At 36.2% G+C, this 27352-nt stretch overlaps 1 protein-coding gene across 1 annotated transcript in view; it reads left to right on the top strand.

The window, feature by feature from the left end:
* LOC142341867 (E3 ubiquitin-protein ligase ariadne-1-like) overlaps window positions 1–25141 on the top strand; it is an 80000-nt gene extending 54859 nt beyond the window's left edge. The window contains exons 8-10 of the mRNA XM_075393158.1: window positions 7442–7525; window positions 8965–9275; window positions 24390–25141. Of these exons, the coding sequence (XP_075249273.1) occupies window positions 7442–7525; window positions 8965–9275; window positions 24390–24501 (507 nt within the window). The 3' untranslated portion in view covers window positions 24502–25141. The remainder of the gene's footprint in view (window positions 1–7441; window positions 7526–8964; window positions 9276–24389) is intronic.
* The last annotated feature ends 2211 nt before the right edge of the window (window positions 25142–27352 follow it).

Genomic DNA, 27352 nt, shown 5'->3' with positions numbered 1-27352 from the left:
TGCCTCTTGGATAAGTTTGTGCACTCTTAACACTGCTAAGTTAGGCTAAATTATCTCGTCTTGCTCGGATGAAGAAAGTTAGGATTGGTTTGAGCCCTCGCGGATCGTTTGAGAGCAATTTGCCGATTTTTGCTGGCTACGGTTTAAATCGACACGATCGCAAAAGCAACTCCAAAGTCAATGCGGGAGAAACATTTTCACATTGTGAATTAAAATTCCGGAGTTATGGTTTTTTATCCCCACCAAAACCTCTATAAGTATTTCGTAACTAAGAGGAGTTCGCAAGGGTAATTAAGTAAGGGCGTATTAACATGTAATGAGAATCGAGCAGTTCTGCTAGAAGACAAAGTATTTTGGTACGTCTAATTGACAGCAATGAAACTATAGTACCTTTTTAATTGCTCTCAAACGAAGTTTGTAGAAATTATATTAGTCCTGTCGGTCTTTTTTAATGCGATTTTTTGCTTTACCAATTTTTTGTCTTACCGATTTGACTTTTCTTCCTCAAAAATGGGATTAACAAGTAGTGCCCAGTGGGTATGAAGTTCGCTTAGAGCCTTTTAGCTCTGTTTCTGCTCAAACTGTTTTGGAAACTTATAATTATGGTGTGAAGGGCGGTTCTTATATGGTAAAGAACCCCCCGCGCTGTTGCCCCCTCAACCCCACTGATGCCCCGCCGCCAATCAGCCCCCATTGCACCACCACCCCACACACAAACACACACACACACATCCCGTGGCCAGCTACTGACGAACAACCGCTCGTTAAAAACGCAAATTTATACTAATTTTCACAATTTTTTTCAAGTTTTTTAAAAATTTTTGTCATTTTTTGAGTTTTTTCTGCTTTGGGTGTCAAAGAACCCCCCTAGAGTTTGATTAGAGGTTACTGCATAGTTTCTAGTTGTAGTGGAATGGTTTCGACATTTTAACATCACGAATTTGAGCTTTTTTTGACAAAACGTGCTTTTTTTCCTTTTTTTAATTAATTTATTAAGGTCTTTCCAGACCCAGGGGCCGTAAAACCTCTTTTAGGTTTTGATAATAAGTTATTACAAAACTTTTATTGGTCATGGATTAGTTTTCAACTTTTTAATCTCACAAATTTTAGCAAGGTTTTTATAAAAACTTGCATTGTTTTTCAAGTTTTTATTTGAAAATTTTTGCCGTTTTTTAGATTCTTCCAGCCTGAAGAGCCAAGCAAACTCCTTAAGACTTTGACAATATGTAACTGTATAGTTTCTAGATTTACTGAAATGTTCAAGATTTGACCGTCACGAAATTTAGCATTTTTCTACAAAAATTGCAATTTTTTTCAATTTAACATTTATTGTCATTTAGGTTTTTTTCATCCTCAGGGATCAGAAAACCTCCGTTAGGGTTTGATAAAAATTTATTGAAAATGTTTTTGGGCATGGATTAGTTTTCAACTTTTTAATATCACAAATAATAGCATTCTTTTAAAAAACTTTTGTTTGGCCGATTTGACTTTTCTCTTCAATTTTTGCTGATCTCAATTTCTCTTATTCAATTGCAAGGCGCATATCTCAGGCGGCGGTAGATGAGAGAAAAGTGTGCAGAAATTGACTTCATCACTTTTTTGTCATAAATTGTCCATAATAAGATCTAATGTCGTAATTTGATGCCCCTTGGAAAAGTTTGTGCACTCTTAACACTGCTAAGTTAGGCTAAATTATCTCGTCTCGCTCGGATGAAGAAAGTTAGGATTGGTTTGAGCCCTCGCGGATCGTTTGAGAGCAATTTGCCGATATTTGCTGGCTACGGTTTAAATCGACACGATCGCAAAAGCAACTCCAAAGTCAATGCGGGAGAAACACTTTCACATTGTGAATTAAAATTCCGGAGTTATGGTTTTTTTATCCCCACCAAAACCTCTAATTATTTCGTAACTAAGAGGAGTTCGCAAGAGTAATTAAGTAAGGGCGTATTATTATGTAATGAGAATCGAGCAGTTCTGCTAGAAAACAAAGTATTTTGGTACGTCTAATTGACAGCAATGAAACTATAGTACCTTTTTAATTGCTCTCAAACGAAGTTTGTAGAAATTATATTAGTCCTGCCTGTCTTTTTTATGCAATTTTTCGCTTGACTAATTTTTTGTCTGACCGATTTGACTTTTCGTCCTCAAAAATGGGATTAACAAGTAGTGCCCAGTGGGTATTAAGTGCACTTAGAGCCTCTCAGCTCTGTTTCTGCTCAAACTGTTTTGGAGACTTTTAGTTATAGTGTGAAGGGCAGTTCTTATAGGGTAAAGACCCCTCCTGTGCTGTTGCCCCCTCAACCCCACTGTTGCCCCGCCGCCCATCGGCCCCCAGTGCACCACCACCCCACACACACACACACACACACACACACACACACACACACCCCGTGGCCAGCAACTGACGAACAACCGCTCGCTAAAAACGCAAATTTATTCTAATTTTTACAATTTTTTTCAAGCTTTTTGAAAATTTTTGTCATTTTTTGAGTTATATCTGCCCTAGGTGTCAAAGAACGCACCCCCCCCCCCCCCCCTAAAGTTTGATTATAGGTTACTGCATAGTTTCTAGTTGTAATGGAATGGTTTCGACATTTTAACATCACGAATTTTAGTTTTTTTTTACACAACGTGCTTGTTCAGTTTTTCAATTAATAATTTTTTAAGGTCTTTCCAGACCCAGGGGCCGGAAAATCTCTTTTAGGTTTTGATAATAAGTTATTAAAAAACTTTTATTGGTCATGGAATAGTTTTCAACTTTTTAATATCACAATTTATAGCATTTTTTTAAAAACTTTTGTTTGGCCGATTTGACTTTTCTGCTCTTCAATTTTTGCTGATCTCAATTTCTCTTATTCAATTGCAAGGCGCATATCTCAAGCGGCGGTAGATGGGTTTAGGTTAAGCGGCGGCATTTAGGTTTTTTTCATCCTCAGGGATCAGAAAACCTCCGTTAGGGTTTGATAAAATGTTCTTGAAAATGTTTTTGGCCATGGATTAGTTTTCAACTTTTTAATATCACAATTTATAGCATTTTTTTTAAAAAACTTGCATTTTTATGTTTTTAATATTTTCGCCGTTTTTTAGTTTCTCCAACCTCAAGAGCCACGGAACGTCATCTAGGGTTTGATAATAGTTTAATGTATAGCTTCTAGATGTAATGGAATGTTTTTCAAGATTTTAATATCACGAATTTAAGCAATTTTTTAAAAAAATTTCCAATTTTTCAAGTTTTTTTCTGTTTTTTTTTCAGCAACAGGGGCCCAGGGACCTCCTCCAAGGTTTGATAATAAGCTGCTGCATAGTTTCTAGAGTTAATGGGATGGCTATCAATATTTTATTGGCTCCAGTTTTGGCAATTTTTTCAACTTTTTTGTCCTTTTCTGAGTTTAACTATCATTACTGGCCAACAAAATTTTTTATGTCTTGCAGATGGGGTACTTGATATAACTCAAGAGACAAAAATTGGTTTTGAACTTTTTTGCTGCGTAATCTGGAAACTTTTATTTTAAATTTTGCACTTAATTTTTTTCTTTGAATTAATTATAACAAATCTAGAAAACTTAGCTGCAGAGTCGAATCTCATCATGAAAAATATTCCTAGCTCTCTCTCTCTCTCTGTTGGGGTTTCTTTCCTTCTCTTTCTCCTTCGCGTTTTATCTCTCTCATACACGATCTTTTTGTTGGTGCCGCACTTCAGCTGCTATTATGTGGCCTGATGTCATCATCTAATATCCTCATTAACGCTGATTTTTAAGAAAAATGTTTAAGAAAAATTATAAAAGTGTAAATAACTTAACTAGCTACCAAAAGCAGTTTGTACTGAATATACTCCTGATTGTCTTTTTCAATGCAGTTCTTCGTTTCAATGATTTTTCGTCGGACCCATTTGATTTTTCGTCCTCAGAAACGGGATAAAGAGGGAGCTCACAGTTGGCATTAAGCTCTCTTAGAGCCTTTCCCTTTCATCTCAATAGTCTGCGATTTACAGAAACTGTTTTGGAGACAAACTTATGGTGTGAAGGACGGCTCTTAGGATTTGATCCCACACCCCCACCCACCGACTCATAGTCCCCCCCCCCACCCCGCTGCGCTCACCTCACGCCCCTTCAATTAAGCTAAAGCTCGCCTCACTAAACTGTGGTCAGCTACTGACGAAGGCAACCGTTCGCCCGTCGTTCGAGAGCAATTTGTCCGACGTTAGTCGGTTATGTTTGATTTCCACTAGTTTGTTGAATTGTGTACTCGTTCTAAGGACGCAATAATTATATAACTATTATTTATATGACGTTAGTCGGTGATGTTATTTTCGTTCCATCTGTTTCCTATATGTTCAAAATCGTACTTGTTGAAAATTATTTATACTCCAATTCGACTAACCACGTTTTGAGTTTGTGATAAGGATAGCGGTCTTTCAAGGTCTTGTTTTACCATTTCATTTTAGCTTCATAACCATGGTCCAATTTTCTTTTTTAACAGCATTCTAGGTTAACTGGAGAAGAAATCTTATGGATCATCGATGGAAATGAAAATAAAATTGATTTGAAAAAAACATTATCTGGCAAAACATGTTTTTTTAGAAATATTGCATATTTATTGCTTAATATTTCGATTCTTTTTAGTATTTTTATAGTCTTGGTCTATAAGGTTCTTTGCCTTTTTGCGCAATGAGTTATGCTTAATTTGATTTGTAACATGCATGAGAAATGTTTCCATATCGTTAAGATTGTTAACATATTAAGAATCATTTGCTTATATTATACCTAGTTATTTTATGTGATCAAAAGAAGCTCTTGAGTACCGTATTTAGGAGTAGGAAAGTAGTTCTTAATGAGAGGCTTTAATTAAAAGTATTCCGCCTATGTTTGAAGCTACTAATTGTCAAACCGAAAATTGATTCGATGCACTTCTTTTTATGGCAATTTTGTGTATGAAAGGTGCTTTGTAATTAGTAACGAAAGCTATCTCTAGGCGCCGCAACTTTATTTCATCGCTGATATTTTTCGAGGCAATTTTATAAACAATAATTAGGAGTGGGTGTGTAGATCAAAGCTTAGTGATGGATTCCTCGAGCGCTTTTTGTCGGCGTTTTAAACAACTCCAATTGACTAGGGGGGACGTCTTCTATCCTGGTTTTGGATTTTAGATTAATTCTGAATGACAAAAGATCTAATTGGTGTGACCACTGTTCTTCGGAGGAAATTGTCTCTTTCCCTAAGTGAACCATTTTTGTTCAAAAAAATCAGCGTGAACAAAAAAAAATTATTCGCATTGATAGTAATAGTCTCAATTATTCTTCATATTTGGTGAAACTTTACAATGTCACGACTAAATACCCAAAATATACGCAATCAGAAGAATTATTTAGCGTAATACCTCGGCTAGATAATGTTTAATATATGTTTATAATTTCCTGGGAGCCATGCCTCAGCGGCCCGTGGGACTTAACATGAACATCGCAACAGAACATGAGATAAAATTGGACACTTGAGATTTTTTGTAATAATCAACAGCTAATTGGTAATCAGACTTCTAAACGTTGACATCTAGACATTAATTGAGTATTATGTCATTGAGGTGTTTGGGAACAATTTAAAATGGCACGTGATCGGGTGTTGAGGTAGGGTATGGGCTGAGGGGAGGCGCCAATTAAAAAAAAACTGGTGGGCATCAGTTAATGCCTCTCCGTCTTAACCCGGATTGGGTTTGCTATTTTGTGATTATTATCGGAGGACGACGGTGGAGCCGAAAGCGCGAAAAGCAGAATGCTGTTACATAATTAAATCCAAATATTTGTCGAGCTCTGATTTGCCTATTTTAAAAGTATCATTTTAAGGGGAGTTGTTTCTGAAAAAATTATAATACAGCATAACGAGGTTCTTTTCGTGGTTGAGACCCCCCGCCCTCGGGGGTCGCGGCGCCGGAGGGTGAATGATGCGCAACCCGACCGCATAACCACCTGCAAACACAACAAAACATTGCTCTTCGCACAATAACTGGCTGTGTAAAATTGTCTGGCTTCAATGACTTAACACAATGAGGGTAAAATACTGCCTGTTAAAGCTCACACAGAAATGTTTGCAGAGCAATATCTAGCCGGCAGTTGTCCGAGCCACCCTGGTGATCATCAAAACAACCTCCTCAACCAGTTTTCGTCCCGTGAGACCGGCACTAAATGATACTTATAGAGACCGCGTGAAACAACATACAAACAATAAAGAGCAATTAAATAGCAAAGAATACAAAAATGCGCTCAAAAGTAGCCACCGACACACGGTCCACACTCAGTTGAACAACAGAACTGAATACTGTCCCCTGCTAAACTCTTACTTGAGTAGGATCTGTAACAATGTTGATAACCGCTGTCCGAAATTTAAAGTAGCACCACTTGAGATAAACCACATTTTCAACTGCAGTAAGAACACTACGGACCTCAAAATGATTGACCTGTGGGAAAGACAAGTAGAGGTAGCTAACTGGCTGGATTTAATACCATCAGTCCAACTCGACCACACTGCACAGAATAATCCGCCTTCCTTGCCCCTTTCCCCCAATGTTGACGATGCGCCTCCTCTCCCCACTAACCCGGGTACTGCATGTCATTCACACGTCATGGCGTAGAGGCAGAAAGGTCACCGCACCACCAGCAAATTGTGGATAGGCATTCACACTACTACTAATATATTATTTTTATTATGATACAAATGTAACTAAGATAACAGTTAAAAACGGCAATAAGCGCCTGTATCCCGCCGAAAATGCCTGCAGATTGCAGCTCTGTGCGACAGCTAAAAAAATAACAACAACAACACCGCATACCATAAATAAATAAGCGACGGTAATTTCTCAAATCTTTCATTTGTATTACTTGAATCTCAACTGATCAGATTACTTGACCAATCAAATTGAAGCATTTGGATCTGGTTCTTATTTTCTGATTCGGCTTTGCGCCTGTTATAGGTGCAATTCCGAGCACCATTGTTATGATCCCGATATCAAGAGTCGATATGTTCGTAGCACATTTTCACATTGTATGTTTTGCACCTTTTGAAATGGAACTATGTGCAGATTGACGCAAAATTTGTATTCTGAAATAGAAGAATAATGGGACGAGATTGCTGTTAAGTTTAGAGACGGATAATTTGTCGTAGATTATTAGCTACTGTCTCCCTCCCCAGGTACAGTATGGCCATCTATAACTGATATTTTTACACCTTTATAATGGTAGCTATAATTTGCAATGGCTAGTTCTATTTCTTATAAAGATATACAAAACAGTTGGTGCAAAACATACATTAATTTTTTCACATAACGTGATGAAAATTAAGATTTTATCAAGGAGTGTAAACAGGGCCAGAGTGTAAACAGACACGATTTCGGTAAGAAGTGTAAACAGACAAGAAAATCTACACGTGAAGGCTGAATGCTGCTTTGTGTTTAGATCACAAGGCAGCGGTTGAAGAGATTTGTTCATTATGGAGGCAGATATGATGCTCACACCTCCAGCATCAGAAAAATCCCACAGGTAACTATATGCCCCTAAATGGGAGTTGGCAAGTGAGAAGTTCAGTCAGATTTCATGTATTTTTGTAGCTGGGTTGTCATTCAAAAATTTGCTCAGTGTTGCCTGAATTTTTTCTGTGACTCTTATTAATAGCCGCAAAGCGATAGATAGTGCTTTTTATTGGCCTCTGGCTTTTTACGGCTCAAAGAGGACTATTGGTTTTAATTGAGGTTCATTTTTACGGGAAGTATTATTTGTTCAGTCGGCGTTTTGACCTAAAGCAAAAGTGAGTAAGGCCCTTTTGTGTTTTGTTTGTTTCTTACTGAATATTACTTTGTTCATTGGTGGTTTCTAACTGAATATTACTTTGTTCATATCTCCGCAATAGGTAGGGTTAGTTTATAGTTTTGATTGCACAATTCATCTATTTCTTTCCGGTATTCGCCGGCTGTTTTTTATGCGAATTCTTGCTTGACCGATTTTTTGACCTCAAAACGGGATAGAAAGGTAAGGCCCGGGGGCATTAAGTGGCTGAGTAGCTCTCTTAGAGCCTTACTTGTTTCTAATGTGCGATTCGCCATAACCGTTTTGAGTAGACAGTTTCAGACCTTAGTTTGACCCCCCTTTCAGCCCCCCCCCCCCCCCCCCCCACCCTCCGCACACTCCCCACTTATCGCCCCGACGCTTTCCCAGTCCACACTCCTCCACCTGGAGATTTGGACCCCCTCTAGTTCTATCCTACCTACCCCCCCCCCCCCCCACCCCACTCTTCTTAAACAAAATAAATGTACTCCACTCATTTTGCAGTATTTATTTTATTTTTGCCGAGATTGATTCAATATTCGGTTGCAAATATTGCTGCATGATGTACGGGACTCTATCCTTTACACTCTTTGATGTAAAGGACGCTATCACAGAAACATTTTTAACTAATAGTATTCTTAGAAGCTGAATCTAAAACATTGTTACAAGGGTTTTACTTATGTTGTAATTTTTATTAGACTGTCAGTCAATTTATAGGTTACGCTGAGACTGAATGATCAATCGCACCAGCGTTTATTTTGGAGTTGAACCCTGTTCAACTTTAAAGTTTACCAGTCTTTAAAAGAGTTCAGTTTGTAGAATCGATTCATTGCATATTCTTTGCAACATATGGTCCAAATACTTGGATGTTCCAGTTGATACTAATTAGAAGTGAGGGTAATTTTTGGAAAGATTGTTGTGTATACATCATTGAAAAAATAGTGCATCGTTTATCTTAGCCGGTGCTGTTTCAGTGATCGGCGAAAAACATTGCTAGACCATCTATAGGAATCTATCCATAATTAAGCGCAATTCATGGACGCTATCCAACAAACAACGACGTAGTTTTCAAGCTTTATGCTTCAATAACTAATAGCCACTTTAATCATATTGATAAAAAGGTTCTAATCACAACTTGTTCTTGTTTTTGTCATCAGTTGAAGGAGCTGGTTCAAGAGAAGGTGCAGTCAATGACCAACGACTGCCGACTTTCATATGTCGATACAAAGTTCCTCACATCTGCAGTCACTGCTCTCGAAGAGTGTCGAGCTGTGTTGGCGTACACCTACGCATTTGCCTATTACCTCTCCACCAACAACCAAAAACACATCCTCGAAGACAATCAAAAAGACTTAGAACTTGTCACTGAGGACTTGACCGCCCACCTGGAAAGAGACTTGGCGGATGATCCCTTCAGAGACGCAGATGATTGCAAACAGTTCAAAATCAAAGTGCAGGATTACACAAGGTTCATTTTGGCTCATTACCATAACAGCTTCCTCGAAAGGCACTTCGCTCAGGTTTCTGTCCTAATGGGAGGCCCAATTTTTCTATCGCTAAATTTTAGCTTCAGTCACTTTTCTTGGACAAAATCGTAAAATTTCATTGACTAGAAATATTGACCGTATTCCTTTAAAAATGATCGTTAACGGTAAGCTTCATTAGATATCTGAATGGAATTTAATCCTCTCGTTTGCGGTAACAGTTGCATAACTTACCGATAAAATTAACTTTTTAGCGGCCTTTGTGAAGCAATGGCGAAATCTGAAACTACGTCGAACGCTCGTTTTTTATTAATAGCCGCCCTCATCTTCTCAGCCGGCTATTATTGCGCTCGTATTTTTTTTTACTTCGTCAAACTTTTTTCGCTTTACCATTTTGCCGCTTTTTCGACATTTTGCGTGAAATCTTTTTGACTTTTCTAGGTTAGTTTCTCTCTTCTCTCATTCTGCTAAAAGTGAATTTGAACATCAGTTGCTAAGCAAAGCAATTCAAAATGAACAGTGTCGGTATAAAAAATTGAAGTCAGAAATAGAAACGGGATAAACCCATAAAGCCCAATTTTAGATGCCCGCTATTTGAACGTCGTTCCTATAAGTCTTAGTTACCATCTCTAATGCTTATTGGTATTGATAGTAGCCCCTGTAGCCTCTGTCTAAGAAACAGAAGTGCGTTATGTTCAACTACGAAATGCCATCAAAATAAATCGGACTTTTCAATATATTCTATTCGTTCAATCCCAATCATGCATATTGGAATCAACGGCGGCTATTTTCCGGCAATCTGCCGGGTATGTTTAAGATACCTGGTGCTGATTCAATTCACAGTTAACTTATATTGTCTCTTATATTTTTACTGTATGAAAAATTTGCTGACGAGCCAACATTTTTTTTTAATCTTCAAAAACGTAAATTTAAAGTTATAACCACAAAAACGTTTGGTTAAATATTTACGTTTAACCAAAGAAAACATTTAAAATTCATTTTATATTAAAAATTGCTTATTTTGGAGGTTGTTTCCAAATTTTTGCATGTTTAATTGCTCTAGTATTCACTTATTGTTTTCAACAAATTTTGACTAAACTGTCAAGTTTATTTTATGTACAGACTAAATTCACATCTATATCTGCAGTTATCCGTAAGCAGCTGTACAATGACAGCTAGACATCTGTTTTATCACTAATAAATGCATCCATTTCCCAGCATGTCTAAAGAACGCATGTCACCTCGATTTTCAAAATGGAGACAGTAACGAACTTAAAAACTACAGGCCAATATTAACTCCTTTCTTATCAAAAATAATTGAAATTGTCATAGTTGACCAAACCATAGAATATCTTAGCGCAAACAGAATGCTCAGCCTAAGTTAATATGGCTTTAGAAAACGTTATCCAAACTTGATGCCCTCCTTTATGTAACTCTATGTAACTGGATCTATTAGGCATGCTGCTGCCTTATCGGATTTGCCTATAGCCTTCGACTCAATAGATTGCAAAATAATAATTAACAAATTAGCCATTTTGTTTCAGTACTTCCGTGACAATTTTAGATTGAAATTTTTATGCGCGATAGAGCACAAGGGGTAATTGAAATTGGATGAGATTGTCCTTGAACGAGGCGTGCCTCATCAAGGCACTGTGTTGAGCCCAACCCTTTTCAACCTCTTCATTAATGATTTACTTCAACGCGCGCATAAGATTCCGATTTGTAAAGTACGCTAATGATAATATGCTTATTGTTCCTTAGTGGGGGAGGACCTATATTCTCAACTGTTTCTTTTGGTTCATTCAATTTTGACCAATCGATATTTTAATAGTAGAGTTGAGTGGTATCATTAGAAAACCCGTCAAGTGTAGAATATCGGATTAAGCAGATTGTTTTGAGTTTTGATTTACCGAGGAAATATCGATATGTAATTTTTTGCGAACATTGGCCTGATTTCCGTTGTTTTGTTCGTTTTCCGTAATCTTTGCTCAAATTTTCAATTTTGCTTGAACAATGATGAGTTAAAAAAAATTTATTTGGTTTCGACTTTAAAGATGGAATAGTTACCGAACTCTAAGTACCGTCTTATTTTGCTAAAATTTGGGATATTTTTTTTAAAAGGCATTTCTTGAACAACGGCACCAAATTTGCCTCTTTAGCCCACTTTGTCCAAATTTACCGAGAATAGACCTCAAAACTGCTCAAGCAACCTTCGTTTAGTGTAGATGGCTGTCGTTTTTACCTCTGCTTCGTAGGAAAGCAGCACCATTTTTATCCAAATTGCATTTTTGTAGGAAAGCAGCTCCATTTTTATCCAAATTGCATTTTTGTTTTTGGTATTACGATTTTTTGCAAAATTATTTTTTTACGATTTAAGGTTTGGAAAAGTTAAGTGGTTTTTATAGAAGAGCAGTGATAATGATAGGAAGGCCAGTTGTTTTCTCCAATACTGTTGTGCGTGAAGCAAATTGGATTATGATAGGATTGGGGTGCTGTCTTTTTAAAAATCTCACATTTTTTGAACAAAAGAAAAACAGAACAATAAGATCTCAGATCAAGGGTCCATTAATTAAAGATCCAGTGTGATTAAAATAAGCCCTAGTGAATGTATATTCAACTCATTGTTTTTACTGCTTCTACAAAGTATTTTCTTAAACTTTAAATGGTTACGGAGTTTTGAGCATTTGAAGAATATATCAGCTTTTAATTTAGTCTCCTGAATGTCATGCCCCACATTCTTTCGAGTTTGACAGCGTCAATATGTGTAGAGTTTCTCTGTTTTAACCAATGGTTTTATGACTTCGATAATAAAAGTTTTCAAAATAAATTTTATAATTTTCAGCTATATTTAGTTTTTTAGATGTCTTGTCATATAAAGACAGATCCCATTGGCGTTGATGTGAGACTCAGTTGAACAATTGTAATGTTTTCGGTAAATAGCTTATTTAAATTGCAATTTTGTCTGTATTTGATGTTCTTTTTGTCGAATTATATATTCTAAATAACGACAGGTCTCAATGGCTTCCTATGGAGGAATAGGTGAACTTATCTAATTTGATAGCCACTGGTTTTAAATTTGTATTTGAATTTATTTGTTCTCAAAAATGTCAATGTAGTTTTGACCTTTTTGGAGCGTTTTTCCGACTAGTTTCTTAGTATCAATAAGGTGGTCTACAAATCAGTTTTTTTATTTAACGTTTTAACTGATACTAATCTGACTTATTTATTGAGCGTTTTTAATAGATTTTGAGTTTTGCCAGAAATTAACGTTTTGACTTGTAGTCTCATTAATTGAAGATCTCATTGGTCCTCTAATGCGACATTCTTTATTTCATTTAATAGTTTGAGTCTTTTTATGAATGTAAGCACCTCAGCGGCCCTTTTTGAGGCGCGTTCCTATTTTTAATTCGCTTTAGTTTCATCACTGTTTTTTTTTGTTTTACATAAGTCGCATCTATCACGCTTGACATCTGACTTAACTCACTCACTGTTTCAACTCAATGGGTTTTAAATTCTTTCACTCATTGAATTACACGATGTAGTGAATGCGGTCAAAGTCAAAAGAGCAAAATAAAAAACATAGCAGTACAAGTCCTGACGTACAATTCAAAGAATTTTCATTGACTAAACAGAAACTAGACCTAGAACGGACTATGAATGGATCGGAAAAACCATTTAGAAAAAAAATCGAAAAAAAACAGTAAAAATCAAAGTGAAATTGCCGCATGTGAACAAAAAACACACTAGCGAGAAAGCGAATTTTTGTTCAAACACCGTTTTCTCACTCTACTTTAGAATTAGAGCAAAAAAAATTCACGCCGCAGAACCACTCGATTTTCCTCTCCACTTCTTGTTTCGGCGTGACCAAAAGAACTACTCCAATTTGACTTAAAAATCATGAAAATGTGTGAACAGATCTTAAAAAAAGACAGAGCCCCAATACAATTCAAATTCTTTGAATTGTAAAAAGATAAACCGATAAGACCGGCCATTAAGTCATGGTGCATTAGGTTATCAAAGTTCATTAGAGCGATTGCGAGAGGGCATTAAGCTTATACAACTTCAGTTTAAAAGCTGAATTACGTGTTTATCTAGAATCTAACTGAAATTGCACATTATGACTTTTTTGCCAATAGAACACTTCTAATTCTGTCTCCTGTTTTTTGTTTTCTGTTTCAGTACCGTTGTGCGTGAAGCTGGTCGACGATGGCTTTTTCGACCATTTGCGCAATAAGTTATCCATTTTTTTAATACTCATTCACGAATTGTTTTGAACAGTACATGAATTTTTGAAAATGTCGGACTCCTCAGTTGGTAGACAATTACCTTTAATGGATCAGTGAGGGCTGAATATTATTTGCGAACGCACTTGACCGAACTTCCTTGTACCTTCATAGAAGATTTGATAGGCCCCTATGTAATTCTCCGGGAAAACATGCAGTCGTCTTTAGGATTTTATGTCAATTACGCCTTAATACCATAAAACAGACTATCTTGTGTTCGACAAGTCGTTCCAAACCAAAGGACGTACAACAACGACGTAAGATGTAAGTTGAATTTTTAGGCGTTTATTTTGACCGTAAACTCTCTTTTCAGCAGGAAGCAAAACATTATTAAAAATTCGTTCGTGGAATAAAAACCAATCATACCTTACGAGGATGCTGCGTTCCTTTTAGTCTTATGAAAGTAATCCTTAACTCTTTTGTTGTGATTCACCTTCACTGCACTGTGGTTTCTATTTATTTAAATACTTGAAAAGCAGTGAAACAGCGCTTAAAGCGTCTTTTTTTTCGAAAAAAAAGTTGAATTGACCAGAGATTACAAAATAAAATACTCTATTACCGATTGAACTGGTCCCTAAATGCAAAAGAATTGCCGCATTTTTGCAACTTTAATCCAGCTCTTAATGGAAATATGGAAGACTTTTTGTTGAATATGGAAAACAAATCAAATTTTTTAGCCGCCAAAGTTTTCCTCCAAGGTACTTGAAAACAGTGTTTTGTAACTGGCTACTCATGACTCATGATTTTTTCCCATCCGAACGAAGGTATCTTGAAACTCGAAGTCATCTCAAATTAATTTCACTGGTACTACAGTGAAAAGTACGCTATTAAATTGGATACTGTAAAATGGTGATGTAAGTTGAAAAAATAAGTTCCGGCAGGAATTGGGCACATAAGATTGAACATCTTTTAGAATTCTGGTCGAAATAAAAAATCTTTCAAATGTTTTTAATTGCTCTCGAACGAAGTTACAAGCAGTTATTGTAAACGTGTTGGTCTTTTGTGGCAAAATTTTCGCTTGACCGATTTGACTTTTCGAGTGACTTTTGGGCCCTTGAATTTTTTGTTTTTAATAGCCGCCCTCATCTTCTCAGCCGGCTATTATAGCGCTCCTATTTTTTTTACTTTGTCAATACAAAAATGTTTCGCTTTACCTCATTTTGCCGCCTTTTTAACATTTTGCGTGAAATCTTTTTGACTTCTCTAGGCTAGTTTCTCTCTTCTCTCATTCTGCTAAAAGTGATTTTGAACATCAGTTGCTCAGCAAAGCAATTCAAAATGAACAGAGATAGTACAAAAATGGATGTCAGAAATAGAAACGGGATAAACTCATAAAGCCCAATTTTAGATGCCCGCTATTTGAACGTCGCTCCTCTAAGTCTTATTTACCATCTCTAATGCTTATTGTTATTGATAGTAGCCCCTGTAGCCTCTCTCTAAGAAACAGAAGTATGTTCAACTACGAAATGCCATGAAAATAAATCGGACTTAAAAAAATGTTTTTGCACAAAAATCTTTTTTTTCAATATCTTCTGTTATTTCAATCCCAATCATGCTTATTGGAATCAACGGCGGCTATTTTCCGGCAATCTGCCGGGTATGTTTTGTTTTTAATAGCCTTACAGCGATAGCTGGGGCTATTATTGGCCTTCTCTTTGTTTTTACAATTCAAAGAATTTGAATTGTATTAGGGCGCTGTCTTTTTTTTAAAAATCTGTTAAAATATTTTCATGATTTTTGAAGTCAAATTGGAATAGTGATTTTGGTCACGCCGAAACAGGAAGTGGAGAAAAAAAGTCGAGTGGTTTTGCGGCGTGAAATTTTTTTGCTCTAATTCTAAAGTAGAGTGAGAAAACGGTGTTTGATTAAAAATTCGCTTTCTCGCTAGTGTTTTTTGTTCAAATGCGGCAATTTCACTTTGATTTTACTGTTTTTTCAATTTTTTGGATCGGATTTTTTTTCTAAATGGTTTTCTCAATCCATTCATAGTCCATTATAGGTCTATTTTTCTGTTTAGTCAATGAAGATTCTTGAATTGTACGTCAGGACTTGTACTGCTATGTTTTTTATTTTGCTCTTTTGACTTTGACCGCATTCACTACATCGTGTAATTCAATGAGTGAAAGAGTTTAAAACCCATTGAGTTGAAACAGTGAGTGAGATAAGTCAGATGTCAAGCGTGATAGATGCGACTTATGTAAAACTTATGTTTTCTCAATCCATTCATAGTCCATTTTAGGTCTAGTTTTCTGTTTAGTCAATGAAAATTCTTTGAATTGTACGTCATGACATGTCCTGCTGTTTTTTATTTCGTCGTCGCGATTTCTGTTACGACCATATGACGTCACAACCACTTCAAATCTGCTTTTTGTTAATTTTTTCATGCAATTTCAACTGAAGTGCGTGCGTGACGTCATTTTTCGCTCCTAGTGGAGCGAGTTTTTTTCGTTCAGTTGCGCGATAATTTTTGGTCTGATTTGACTTACCTCACTCACAAACATGACTTCCTCACTTTGAAATTTACTTTAATTCAAAGAGATAAGGTCAAATGGGTGTGTATACTGTTTTTTGAGACTGCAGATCTACGAAGCTATTTTGGTTATTCTCTGGCAATCTGCCAGCTGTGTTCTACGTTACTCTCTCATTCACAATTTCCAGCAGCTGAACTCAAGTGGTGGCAGTTCACAATTAAAAGTCAAAAAAGCGCGTCGTTTTTTAACTTTTGTTTTTATTAGTGATCATAGTGGTTTATAATAACCTCTAGTGACGTCATATGAAGCCCCGTATTAATTAAAGTTACCCCGTACCACCGACTGAAGCAGGCTACAGTAGGTTAGAGCTCGCAACAGTCGTTTGAGAGCAATTCTTCCGAATTTAGTTGTTGATGTTCAAATTTTTTTTCAAATGTTTAATGGCCGCCGTCAGCCTCTCAAAGGTTATTATTTAGGACCTCTGCTTTTTTTACTATTCAAAGAATTTGTGGGGAGCTGTCTTTTTTAACTTCAGGCATTTTCATGATTTTTGAAGTCAAACTGAAGTGATGATTTTGAAACCGAAACCGGAAGTGGAGCGAAAAAGCAAGTGGTTTTGCGGCGTGAAATATATTCACTTTAATTTTAAAGTAAAGTGAGAAAACGCCGTTTGAACAAAAATTTGCTATCTTGCTTGAGAAAGAATAGCCGCATTTTTGCAACTTTAATCCAGCTCTTAATGAAAATATGGAAGACTTTTTGTTGACAGGGAATGTACCAGAAATGAACGAACAAATCAAATTTTTTAGCCGCCAAAGTTTTCCTCCAAGGTACTAGTTTTCTGTTTAGTCAATGAAAATTCTTTGAATTGTACGTCAGGACTTGTCCTGCTGTTTTTTATTTCGTCGTCGCGATTTCTGTTACGACCATATGACGTCACAACCACTTCAAATCTGCTTTTTGTTCATTCGTTCATGCAATTTCAATTGAAGTGCGTGCGTGACGTCATTTTTCGCTCTTAGTGGAGCGAGTTTTTTTGTTCATTTGCGCGATAAAATTTGGTCTGATTTGACTTACCTCACTCACAAAAATGACTTCCTCACTTTGAAATTTACTTTAATTCAAAGAGATAAGGTCAAATGGGTGTGTTATACTGTTTTTTGAGACTTCAGATCTATGAAGCTATTGCGGTTATTTTCTGGCAATCTGCCACCTATGTTCTACGTTACTCTCTCATTCACAATTTCCAGCAGCTGAACTCAAGTGGTGGCAGTTCACAACTAAACGTCAAATAAAAAGCGCGTCTTTTTTTAAATTTTGTTTTAGTGATCATAATGGTTTATAATATCCTCTAGTGACGTCATATGAAGCCCCGTATTAATTATAGTTACCCCGTCCCACCGACTGAAGCAGGCTACAGTAGGTTAGAGCTCGCAACAGTCGTTTGAGAGCAATTTTTCCGACGTCAGTTCTTTTTTCAAATTTTTGTTTCAAATGTTTAATGGCCGCCGTCAGCCTCTCAAAGGTTATTAATTAGGCCCTCTGCTTTTGTTTACTATTCAAAGAATTTGTGGGGAGCTGTCTTTTTTAACTTCACACATTTTCATGATTTTTGAAGTCAAACTGAAGTGATGATTTTGAAACCGAAACAGGAAGTGGAGTGAAAAAGAAAGTGGTTTTGCGGCGTGAAATTGATTCACTTTAATTTTAAAGTAAAGTGAGAAAACGCCGTTTGAGCAGAAATTTGCTTTCTTCCTTGAGAAAGAATCGCGGCAACTTTAATCCAGCTCTTAATGAAAATATGGAAGACTTTTTGTTGACAGGGAATGAACGAGAAATGAAAGAACAAATCAAATTTTTTAGCCGCCAAATTTTTCCTCCAAGGTACTAGTTTTCTGTTTAGTCAATGAAAATTCTTTGAATTGTACTTCAGGACTTGTCCTGCTGTTTTTTGGTTTCGTCGTCGCGATTTCTGTTACGACCATATGACGTCACAACCACTTCAAATCTGCTTTTTGGTCATTCGTTCATGCAATTTCAACTGAAGTGCGTGCGTGACGTCATTTTTCGCTCCTAGTGGAGTGCGTTTTTTTGTTCATTTGCGCGATAAAATTTGGTCTGATTTGACTTACCTCACTCACAAAAATGACTTCCTCACTTTGAAACTTACTTTAATTCAAAGAGATAAGGTCAAATGGGTGTATGTCACTCTAAGTGAAGTTTATTAGAGAGCAGCTAATAGAGACAGCAAAAACTTATACAGATTTTTAATCAAAGTATAAGATATCAGCCTTCAATGAAAAGACGAATTTTTTTGGTCTGTCTTTTATACTGTTTTTTGAGACTGCAGATCTACGAAGCTATTGCGATTTTTTTCTGGCAATCTGCCAGCTATGTTCTACGTTACTCTCTCATTCACAATTTCTAGCAGCTGAACTCAACTGGTGGCAGTTCACAACTAAAAGTCATATAAAAAGCGCGTCGTTTTTTAACTTTTGTTTTTATTAGTGATCATAGTTGTTTATAATAGCCTCTAGTGACGTCATATGAAGCCTCGTATTAATTATAGTTACCCCGTCCCACCGACTGAAGCAGGCTACAGTAGGTTAGAGCTCGCAACAGTCGTTTGAGAGCAATTCTTCCGACGTTAGTTGTTTATGGTCAATTTTTTTTTCAAATGTTTAATTGCCGCCGTCAGCCTCTCAACGGTTATTATTTAGGCCCTCTGCTTTTTTTTACTATTCAAAGAATTTGTGGGGAGCTGTCTTTTTTAACTGCACACATTTTCATGATTTTTGAAGTCAAACTGAAGTGATGATTTTGAAACCGAAACAGGAAGTGGAGTGAAAAAGAAAGTGGTTTTGCGGCGTGAAATTGATTCACTTTAATTTTAAAGTAAAGTGAGAAAACGCCGTTTGAGCAGAAATTTGCTTTCTTCCTTTGAATTGTACTTCAGGACTTGTCCTGCTGTTTTTTATTTCGTCGTCGCGATTTCTGTTACGACCATATGACGTCACAACCACTTCGAATCTGCTTTTTGGTCATTCGTTCATGCAATTTCAACTGAAGTGCGTGCGTGACGTCATTTTTCGCTCCTAGTGGAGTGCGTTTTTTTGTTCATTTGCGCGATAAAATTTGGTCTGATTTGACTTACCTCACTCACAAAAATGACTTCCTCACTTTGAAACTTACTTTAATTCAAAGAGATAAGGTCAAATGGGTGTATGTCACTCTAAGTGAAGTTTATTAGAGAGCAGCTAATAGAGACAGCAAAAACTTATACAGATTTTTAATCAAAGTATAAGATATCAGCTTTCAATGAAACGACGAATTTTTTTGGTCTGTCTTTTATACTGTTTTTTGAGACTGCAGATCTACGAAGCTATTGCGGTTATTTTCTGGCAATCTGCCAGCTATGTTCTACGTTACTCTCTCATTCACAATTTCTAGCAGCTGAACTCAACTGGTGGCAGTTCACAACTAAAAGTCAAATAAAAAGCGCGTGGTTTTTTAACTTTTGTTTTTATTAGTGATCATAGTTGTTTATAATAGCCTCTAGTGACGTCATATGAAGCCTCGTATTAATTATAGTTACCCCGTCCCGCCGACTGAAGCAGGCTACAGTAGGTTAGAGCTCGCAACAGTCGTTTGAGAGCAATTCTGCCGACGTTAGTTGTTTATGGTCAATTTTTTTTCAAATGTTTAATTGCCGCCGTCAGCCTCTCAACGGTTATTATTTAGGCCCTTTGCTTTTTTTACTATTCAAAGAATTTGTGGGGAGCTGTCTTTTTTAACTTCACACATTTTCATGATTTTTGAAGTCAAACTGAAGTGATGATTTTGAAACCGAAACAGGAAGTGGAGTGAAAAAGAAAGTGGTTTTGCGGCGTGAAATTGATTCACTTTAATTTTAAAGTAAAGTGAGAAAACGCCGTTTGAGCAGAAATTTGCTTTCTTCCTTTGAATTGTACTTCAGGACTTGTCCTGCTGTTTTTTATTTCGTCGTCGCGATTTCTGTTACGACCATATGACGTCACAACCACTTCGAATCTGCTTTTTGGTCATTCGTTCATGCAATTTCAACTGAAGTGCGTGCGTGACGTCATTTTTCGCTCCTAGTGGAGTGTGTTTTTTTGTTCATTTGCGCGATAAAATTTGGTCTGATTTGACTTACCTCACTCACAAAAATGACTTCCTCACTTTGAAACTTACTTTAATTCAAAGAGATAAGGTCAAATGGGTGTATGTCACTCTAAGTGAAGTTTATTAGAGAGCAGCTAATAGAGACAGCAAAAACTTATACCGATTTTTAATCAAAGTATAAGATATCAGCCTTCAATGAAAAGACGAATTTTTTTGGTCTGTCTTTTATACTGTTTTTTGAGACTGCAGATCTACGAAGCTATTGCGATTATTTTCTGGCAATCTGCCAGCTATGTTCTACGTTACTCTCTCATTCACAGTTTCTAGCAGCTGAACTCAACTGGTGGCAGTTCACAACTAAAAGTCAAATAAAAAGCGCGTGGTTTTTTAACTTTTGTTTTTATTAGTGATCATAGTTGTTTATAATAGCCTCTAGTGACGTCATATGAAGCCTCGTATTAATTATAGTTACCCCGTCCCGCCGACTGAAGCAGGCTACAGTAGGTTAGAGCTCGCAACAGTCGTTTGAGAGCAATTCTTCCGACGTTAGTTGTTTATGGTCAATTTTTTTTCAAATGTTTAATTGCCGCCGTCAGCCTCTCAACGGTTATTATTTAGGCCCTCTGCTTTTTTTACTATTCAAAGAATTTGTGGGGAGCTGTCTTTTTTAACTTCACACATTTTCATGATTTTTGAAGTCAAACTGAAGTGATGATTTTGAAACCGAAACAGGAAGTGGAGTGAAAAAGAAAGTGGTTTTGCGGCGTGAAATTGATTCACTTTAATTTTAAAGTAAACTGAGAAAACGCCGTTTGAGCAGAAATTTGCTTTCTTCCTTCAGAAAGAATCGCGGCAACTTTAATCCAGCTCTTAATGAAAATATGGAAGACTTTTTGTTGACAGGGAATGTACGAGAAATGAAAGAACAACAATTTTTTTAGCCGCCAAAGTTTTCCTCCAAGGTACTAGTTTTCTGTTTAGTCAATGAAAATTCTTTGAATTGTACTTCAGGACTTGTCCTGCTGTTTTTTATTTCGTCGTCGCGATTTCTGTTACGACCATATGACGTCACAACCACTTCAAATCTGCTTTTTGTTCATTCGTTCATGCAATTTCAACTGAAGTGCGTGCTTGACGTCATTTTTCGCTCCTAGTGGAGTGTGTTTTTTTGTTCATTTGCGCGATAAAATTTGGTCTGATTTGACTTACCTCACTCACAAAAATGACTTCCTCACTTTGAAACTTACTTTAATTCAAAGAGATAAGGTCAAATGGGTGTATGTCACTCTAAGTGAAGTTTATTAGAGAGCAGCTAATAGAGACAGCAAAAACTTATACAGATTTTTAATCAAAGTATAAGATATCAGCTTTCAATGAAACGACGAATTTTTTTGGTCTGTCTTTTATACTGTTTTTTGAGACTGCAGATCTACGAAGCTATTGCGGTTATTTTCTGGCAATCTGCCAGCTATGTTCTACGTTACTCTCTCATTCACAATTTCTAGCAGCTGAACTCAACTGGTGGCAGTTCACAACTAAAAGTCAAAAAAGCGCGTCGTTTTTTAACTTTTGTTTTTATTAGTGATCATAGTTGTTTATAATAGCCTCTAGTGACGTCATATGAAGCCTCGTATTAATTATAGTTACCCCGTCCCACCGACTGAAGCAGGCTACAGTAGGTTAGAGCTCGCAACGGTCGTTTGAGAGCAATTCTTCCGACGTTAGTTGTTTATGGTCAATTTTTTTTCAAATGTTTAATTGCCGCCGTCAGCCTCTCAACGGTTATTATTTAGGCCCTCTGCTTTTTTTTACTATTCAAAGAATTTGTGGGGAGCTGTCTTTTTTAACTTTACACATTTTCATGATTTTTGAAGTCAAACTGAAGTGATGATTTTCAAACCGAAACAGGAAGTGGAGTGAAAAAGAAAGTGGTTTTGCGGCGTGAAATTGATTCACTTTAATTTTAAAGTAAAGTGAGAAAACGCCGTTTGAACAAAAATTTGCTTTCTTGCTAGTGGTTTTTTGTTCATATGTGAGATTTTGAGATCGATTTTTACTGTTTTGTCTTTTTTTCATCTTATTAAATGGTTTTCCCAATCCATTCATAATCCATTCTAGGTCTTGTTTTTCGTTTAGTCATTGAAAAGTCTTTGAATTGTGTCAAGACTTGTCTTGTTATGTTTTTAAAATCCGCTTACCGTTTGATCACGTTTTTCGTTTTACTAAGTCACGTTTGACTCGTGACTTACCTCACTCACTGTTTCAACTCAATGGATTCCAAATTCTTTCACGCATTGAACTACACAATGTAGTGAACACGGTCAATGTCAAAAGAGCAAAATCGAAAGAAACGGGATAAACGTAAAGCCCGGTCATTAAGTCATGTTGCATTAGGTTATCAAGTTCATTAAAGCGATTGCTAGCTGACATGTGTTATTCTTATCGAACTTCAGTTTAAAAGCTGAATTAAGAATCTAACAATTTTAGAATCTAACCGAATATGCAGAATTTGTCGACCAAAGAAGAACAGTTCAATACTTTGAACAGTTTGAAAAATCTGTCATCTCCCGTCTCTTGTTTCTTTTTCGTTTTCTTTTGCAATCGTTATGTTCGTCAAGAGGGTCAACGGCGGCTATTTTACGACAATTTGCCGGCTATATTTTCTATTTTATAGTTATTGCTTTACAATAATTTCTTTTTTGGTTGTCAATGAACACATTGATTAGTAATTTTGTGTTGAAAAGTTTTTGATACAATTTGAAGGAAATCAATTGTTCTTTTAATTGTTCTTATTAATAGCCGCCCTCATCTTCTCAGCCGGCTATTATAGCGCTCCTATTTTTTACAATTCAAAGAATTTGAATTGTATTGGGGCGGTGTCTTTTTTTTAAGATCTGTTCACACATTTTCATGATTTTTGAAGTCAAATTGGAGTAGTGATTTTGGTCACGCCGAAGCAGGAAATGGAGCGAAAAAGCGAGTGGTTTTGCGGCGTGAATTTTTTTCGCTCTAATTTTAAAGTAGAGTGTGAAAATGGTGTTTGAACAAAAATTCGGTTTCTCGGTAGTGGTTTTTTGTTCACATGCGGCAATTTCACACTGATTTTTTACTGTTTTTTTTTTCGTTTTTTGGATCGGATTTTTTCTAAATGATTTTCCCAATCCATTCACAGCTCATTCACGGCTAGTTTTTCGTTTGAATTAAATTTTCTTTTCTCGCTAGTGGTTCTTTTGTTCACATGCGGCATTTTGACATTGTTTTTTTTTGTTTTTTTTTCTTATTTTTTGATCTGATTTTTTAAAAATCGTTTTCTCAATTCACTCCTAGTCCATTCTAGGTCTAGTTTTCTGTTGAGTCAATGAAAATTCTTTGAATTGTACGTCAGGACTTGTCCTGCTATGTTTTTTACTTCGTCGAACTTTTTTTCGCTTTACCATTTTGCCGCTTTTTCGACATTTTGCGTGAAATCTTTTTGACTTCTGTAGGCTAGTTTCTATCTTCTCTCATTCTGATAAAAGTGAATTTGAACATCAGTTGCTCAGCAAAGCAATTCAAAATGAAGAGAGTCAGTATAAATAAAATCAAAGTCAGAAATACAAACGGGATAAACCCATGAAGCCCAATTTTAGATGCCCGCTATTTGAACGTTGTTCCTATAAGTCTTAGTTACCATCTCTAATGCTTATTGGTATTAGTAGTAGCCCCTGTATCCTCTCTCTAAGAAACAGATGTATTTTCAACTACGAAATGCCATCAAAATAAATTGGACATAAACAATTTTTTTTACAAAAAATTTTTTTTCAATCTTCTATTCTTTCAATCCCAATCATGCTTATTGGAATCAACGGCGGCTATTTTCCGGCAATCTGCCGGGTATGTTTATTCAATTTAAGGGAGATTTAGAAATATACATCTGATTTTTCAATGAACGTTATTTTCAGTAGTTACCTCAGAGCAAACAAAATTGCACTGTAAAGCTGCTGAAAGCATTTACTCATAAATTTAAGCGTGACAGTTGTTTGACCAGTGTTGACTCAGACTGAATTTTATAAAGTACTGAAGAGGCTGCAAGTCAAAACTAAAACATAAAAAGTAAAATTTATTGGCTCTTTAATTATAATGTTGGCGGTTATCTGCATGTCGAAATTATTCGACCTATCTATTCCGTAGCAAGCTATCTTGTAATGATCTGTTGTTTCAGCTACTGTAACAGTAGATCGGAGAAGCTGTTGCAACATGTGAAAGAGGGCTACGATTTCCAGCTATGGGAGTACGACCAGAGTCTTATCACAGAGAGGGTCTTGCCACGATAGAACAGAACAAACATACAACACCAACTCAACTCTTGTAACTTATCGCATCAGACTATCGTTCAGTGTTGATGACGCCATGTGACATAATTGCAACAAGAAGAAAAGGAAGAGCAGGCAATTACTATAACGATGATAGTGGCTATATAGTTCCTACTGGTCAATTAAGACATTTCCAGTGTTGCTGAAAATATGATTTTCAAAAGCGAATTAAAAACTAATTATTTCACAATTGTGTCCACTGACATTGAAGGGTTCATTTTCTATTCGCTTTATTTGCTTAGTACTAAATATGACTAAAGATATTTCGCGGATGCGCAATCGAATCCTTAATTGAAAAGATTGAAACCCTACAAATAGCCTCAAGAATTACAAAAGTTATTAGTTTTAAGTCTTATTTAAACTTAATCTGCTCAACAATGGAAATGAGTTTTTGACCTGATTGACGGCATTTTGGATTTTGCTATAAACTACGGTACTCTCTTGTTATCGGTTGTTAGTGCTTTGTATCAAATTGATAGTGCTGCGAATAGCCGCTTGGTTTCTGTTGGATACTAGTATCGCCAATGCCTAATTTTGTTAATGTTCAATTAGAAAGTATTAATTAACAAGCTGCGCTGATGAAATTCAAATTACGGTCAAATGTTTTATTTCAGATAAAAGTTTATTTTCAAGCAATTCTCGACTCAACAAGCTAAATTGACAGCATAGGAAATGAAGTATAATATTATTAATAGCCACCCTTCTCAACGGGCTATTATAGCGCTTCTAATTTTTACGACGCGAAGAGTTGTGGTGATGTTTTTAATAGCCACCCTTATCTGCTCAGCCGGCTATTATAGTGGCCCTATTTAATAGCCGCCGTCAGCCTCTCAACGGCTATTATTTAGGTGCTCTCCTTTTAACAATTCAAAGAATTTTAATTAAATTGGTGCGCTGTCTTTTTAAATCTGTTCACGCTTTTTTCGGCCTTTTCACGTCACTGAGAAGTCAAGCTAGAGTGATGATTTCGGTCAAACTGAAATAGTAAAGGGAGCGAAAAATCGATTCGGTAAGTGGCAGCTAAAACTTTTTATGACTTTGCCACTATTTGTTCACATAAAATATTAGTGATTTTTAGATTTTGCCCCTTTTTAAAATTATCTGTTGTCATCACTTAGTACCATCAATGACAGGTCTGGTTGGTTGCTAATGAGGCATAAAAGAACCTAATTAATGGCTCGAGTTAATAGCTAGTGGTTTTCATGACCTTTACACTAATTCTTCTCAATATGAAATAGAATGAGTTTTTCACTTCTACAAGCATTTATTGTACTTTTTGATGTCTTTTCATTTAATCTCATTGAGGACAGGTCTCTGATGCTATTAGTAGGGGTTAAGTTTAGCGATATAGTCGTTTTTTTTCAAAGTGACAGGTCTCATTGGCTGCTAAAAAGGCTTCAATTAAAGCAAGTCATTTCGGGTCAAAGCTATTGCTTTTTGTGAGTTATACGCTTGTTCGTATTTGTTTTTTTTCGGTTTTGCTGGTATTTGTTGTACTTATTGCTGTCTTTTCACTTTATCTCATTGATGACAGGTCTCTACGGTGTCATTGAGTTCTCGAATTTTTAATGCAATTGTATACTTCAGTAGCTGTTGCGTTTTGTGACTTTTATACTGAGTGTTTTCAAAAAGTTTCAGCGAGTTTTCACGATTTTGGTTAGTTTTGTCATACTATTTAATATTTTTAGTGAGAGGACTCATCGAAATGCAATGACACGTTGCTAATGAGAATTAAAGGAATTTAGGAGACGGTTTGAGTTCAGCAATTGTTTTTTTTTATGTTGATCCTGTCTTTTCAAAAAGTAAGTTAGAATTTTTACTCTTTATTGTTTTCGTTGTTCTGGTGTTGTTTTATTGCTTAGTCTCGTTACTAACAGCTCCCATTTGCCTGGTAAAGTGGCGTTAATGATTGTTAGGTCATAAATTAAAACAATTCTTTGAATTGTATTTCAGAACTTGTCCTGCTATGTCTTTTAATTCGCTTTACCTTTTGATCTCGTTGTACATAAGGCACGACTTCACGTTTGACTTCTGACTTGCCTCACTCACTATTTCAACTGAATCGATTTCAAATTCTTTTAACCATTGAATTACGCAATGTATTTAATACAGTCAAGGTCAAAAGAGTAAAATCGAAAGAGACGGGATAAACCGATAAAATCCGGTTATAAAGTCATTGAGAATTAGGTTATCAAAGTTCATTAGAGTGTTTACTAGCTGACATTGGTATAATGCCTTTTAGCTTTCAGTTTAGAAGCTGAATTGAGTATAGTTTTATAATCCTACTGAAACTGCACACCGAATTAGAAGACTTTATGACACTTAAAAAAAGTTTTAAAAAAGTTTGTTCAATTTGTCTGTTTGTTTCTTTTTCTGTTTTTCGTTATCTTTTTCTGTTTTAATCCCGATGTTCGTAAAGCGCGTCAGTTGTGGCTATTTTCCGGCAATCTGCCGGCTATGTTTTTAATAGCCGCACAGCGATAGCTGGGGCTATTATTGGCCTTCTCTTGGTTTTTTTATTTCGTCGTCATGATTTTTGTTACGACCATATGACGTCACAGCCACTTCAAATCTGCTTTTTGTTCATTCGTTCATGCAATTTCAACTGAAGTGCGTGTGTGACGTCATTTTTTGCTCTTAGTGGAGCGAGTTTTTTGTTCATTCGCGTGATTAATTTTTTGGTCACACTTGACTTACCTCACTCTCAAAAATGACTTCCTCAATTTGAAATTGACTTTTATTTACTTTAATTCAAAGAGATAAGGTCAAATGGGTGTGTGTCACTCTAAATGAAGGTTATTTGAGATCAGCT

The sequence above is a fragment of the Convolutriloba macropyga genome, chromosome 1, assembly GCF_964194025.1.
Source record: "Convolutriloba macropyga chromosome 1, txConMacr16.3, whole genome shotgun sequence".
NCBI classification, from domain to species: domain Eukaryota; kingdom Metazoa; phylum Xenacoelomorpha; order Acoela; family Convolutidae; genus Convolutriloba; species Convolutriloba macropyga.
This window is presented reverse-complemented; position numbering and strand designations above follow the sequence as displayed.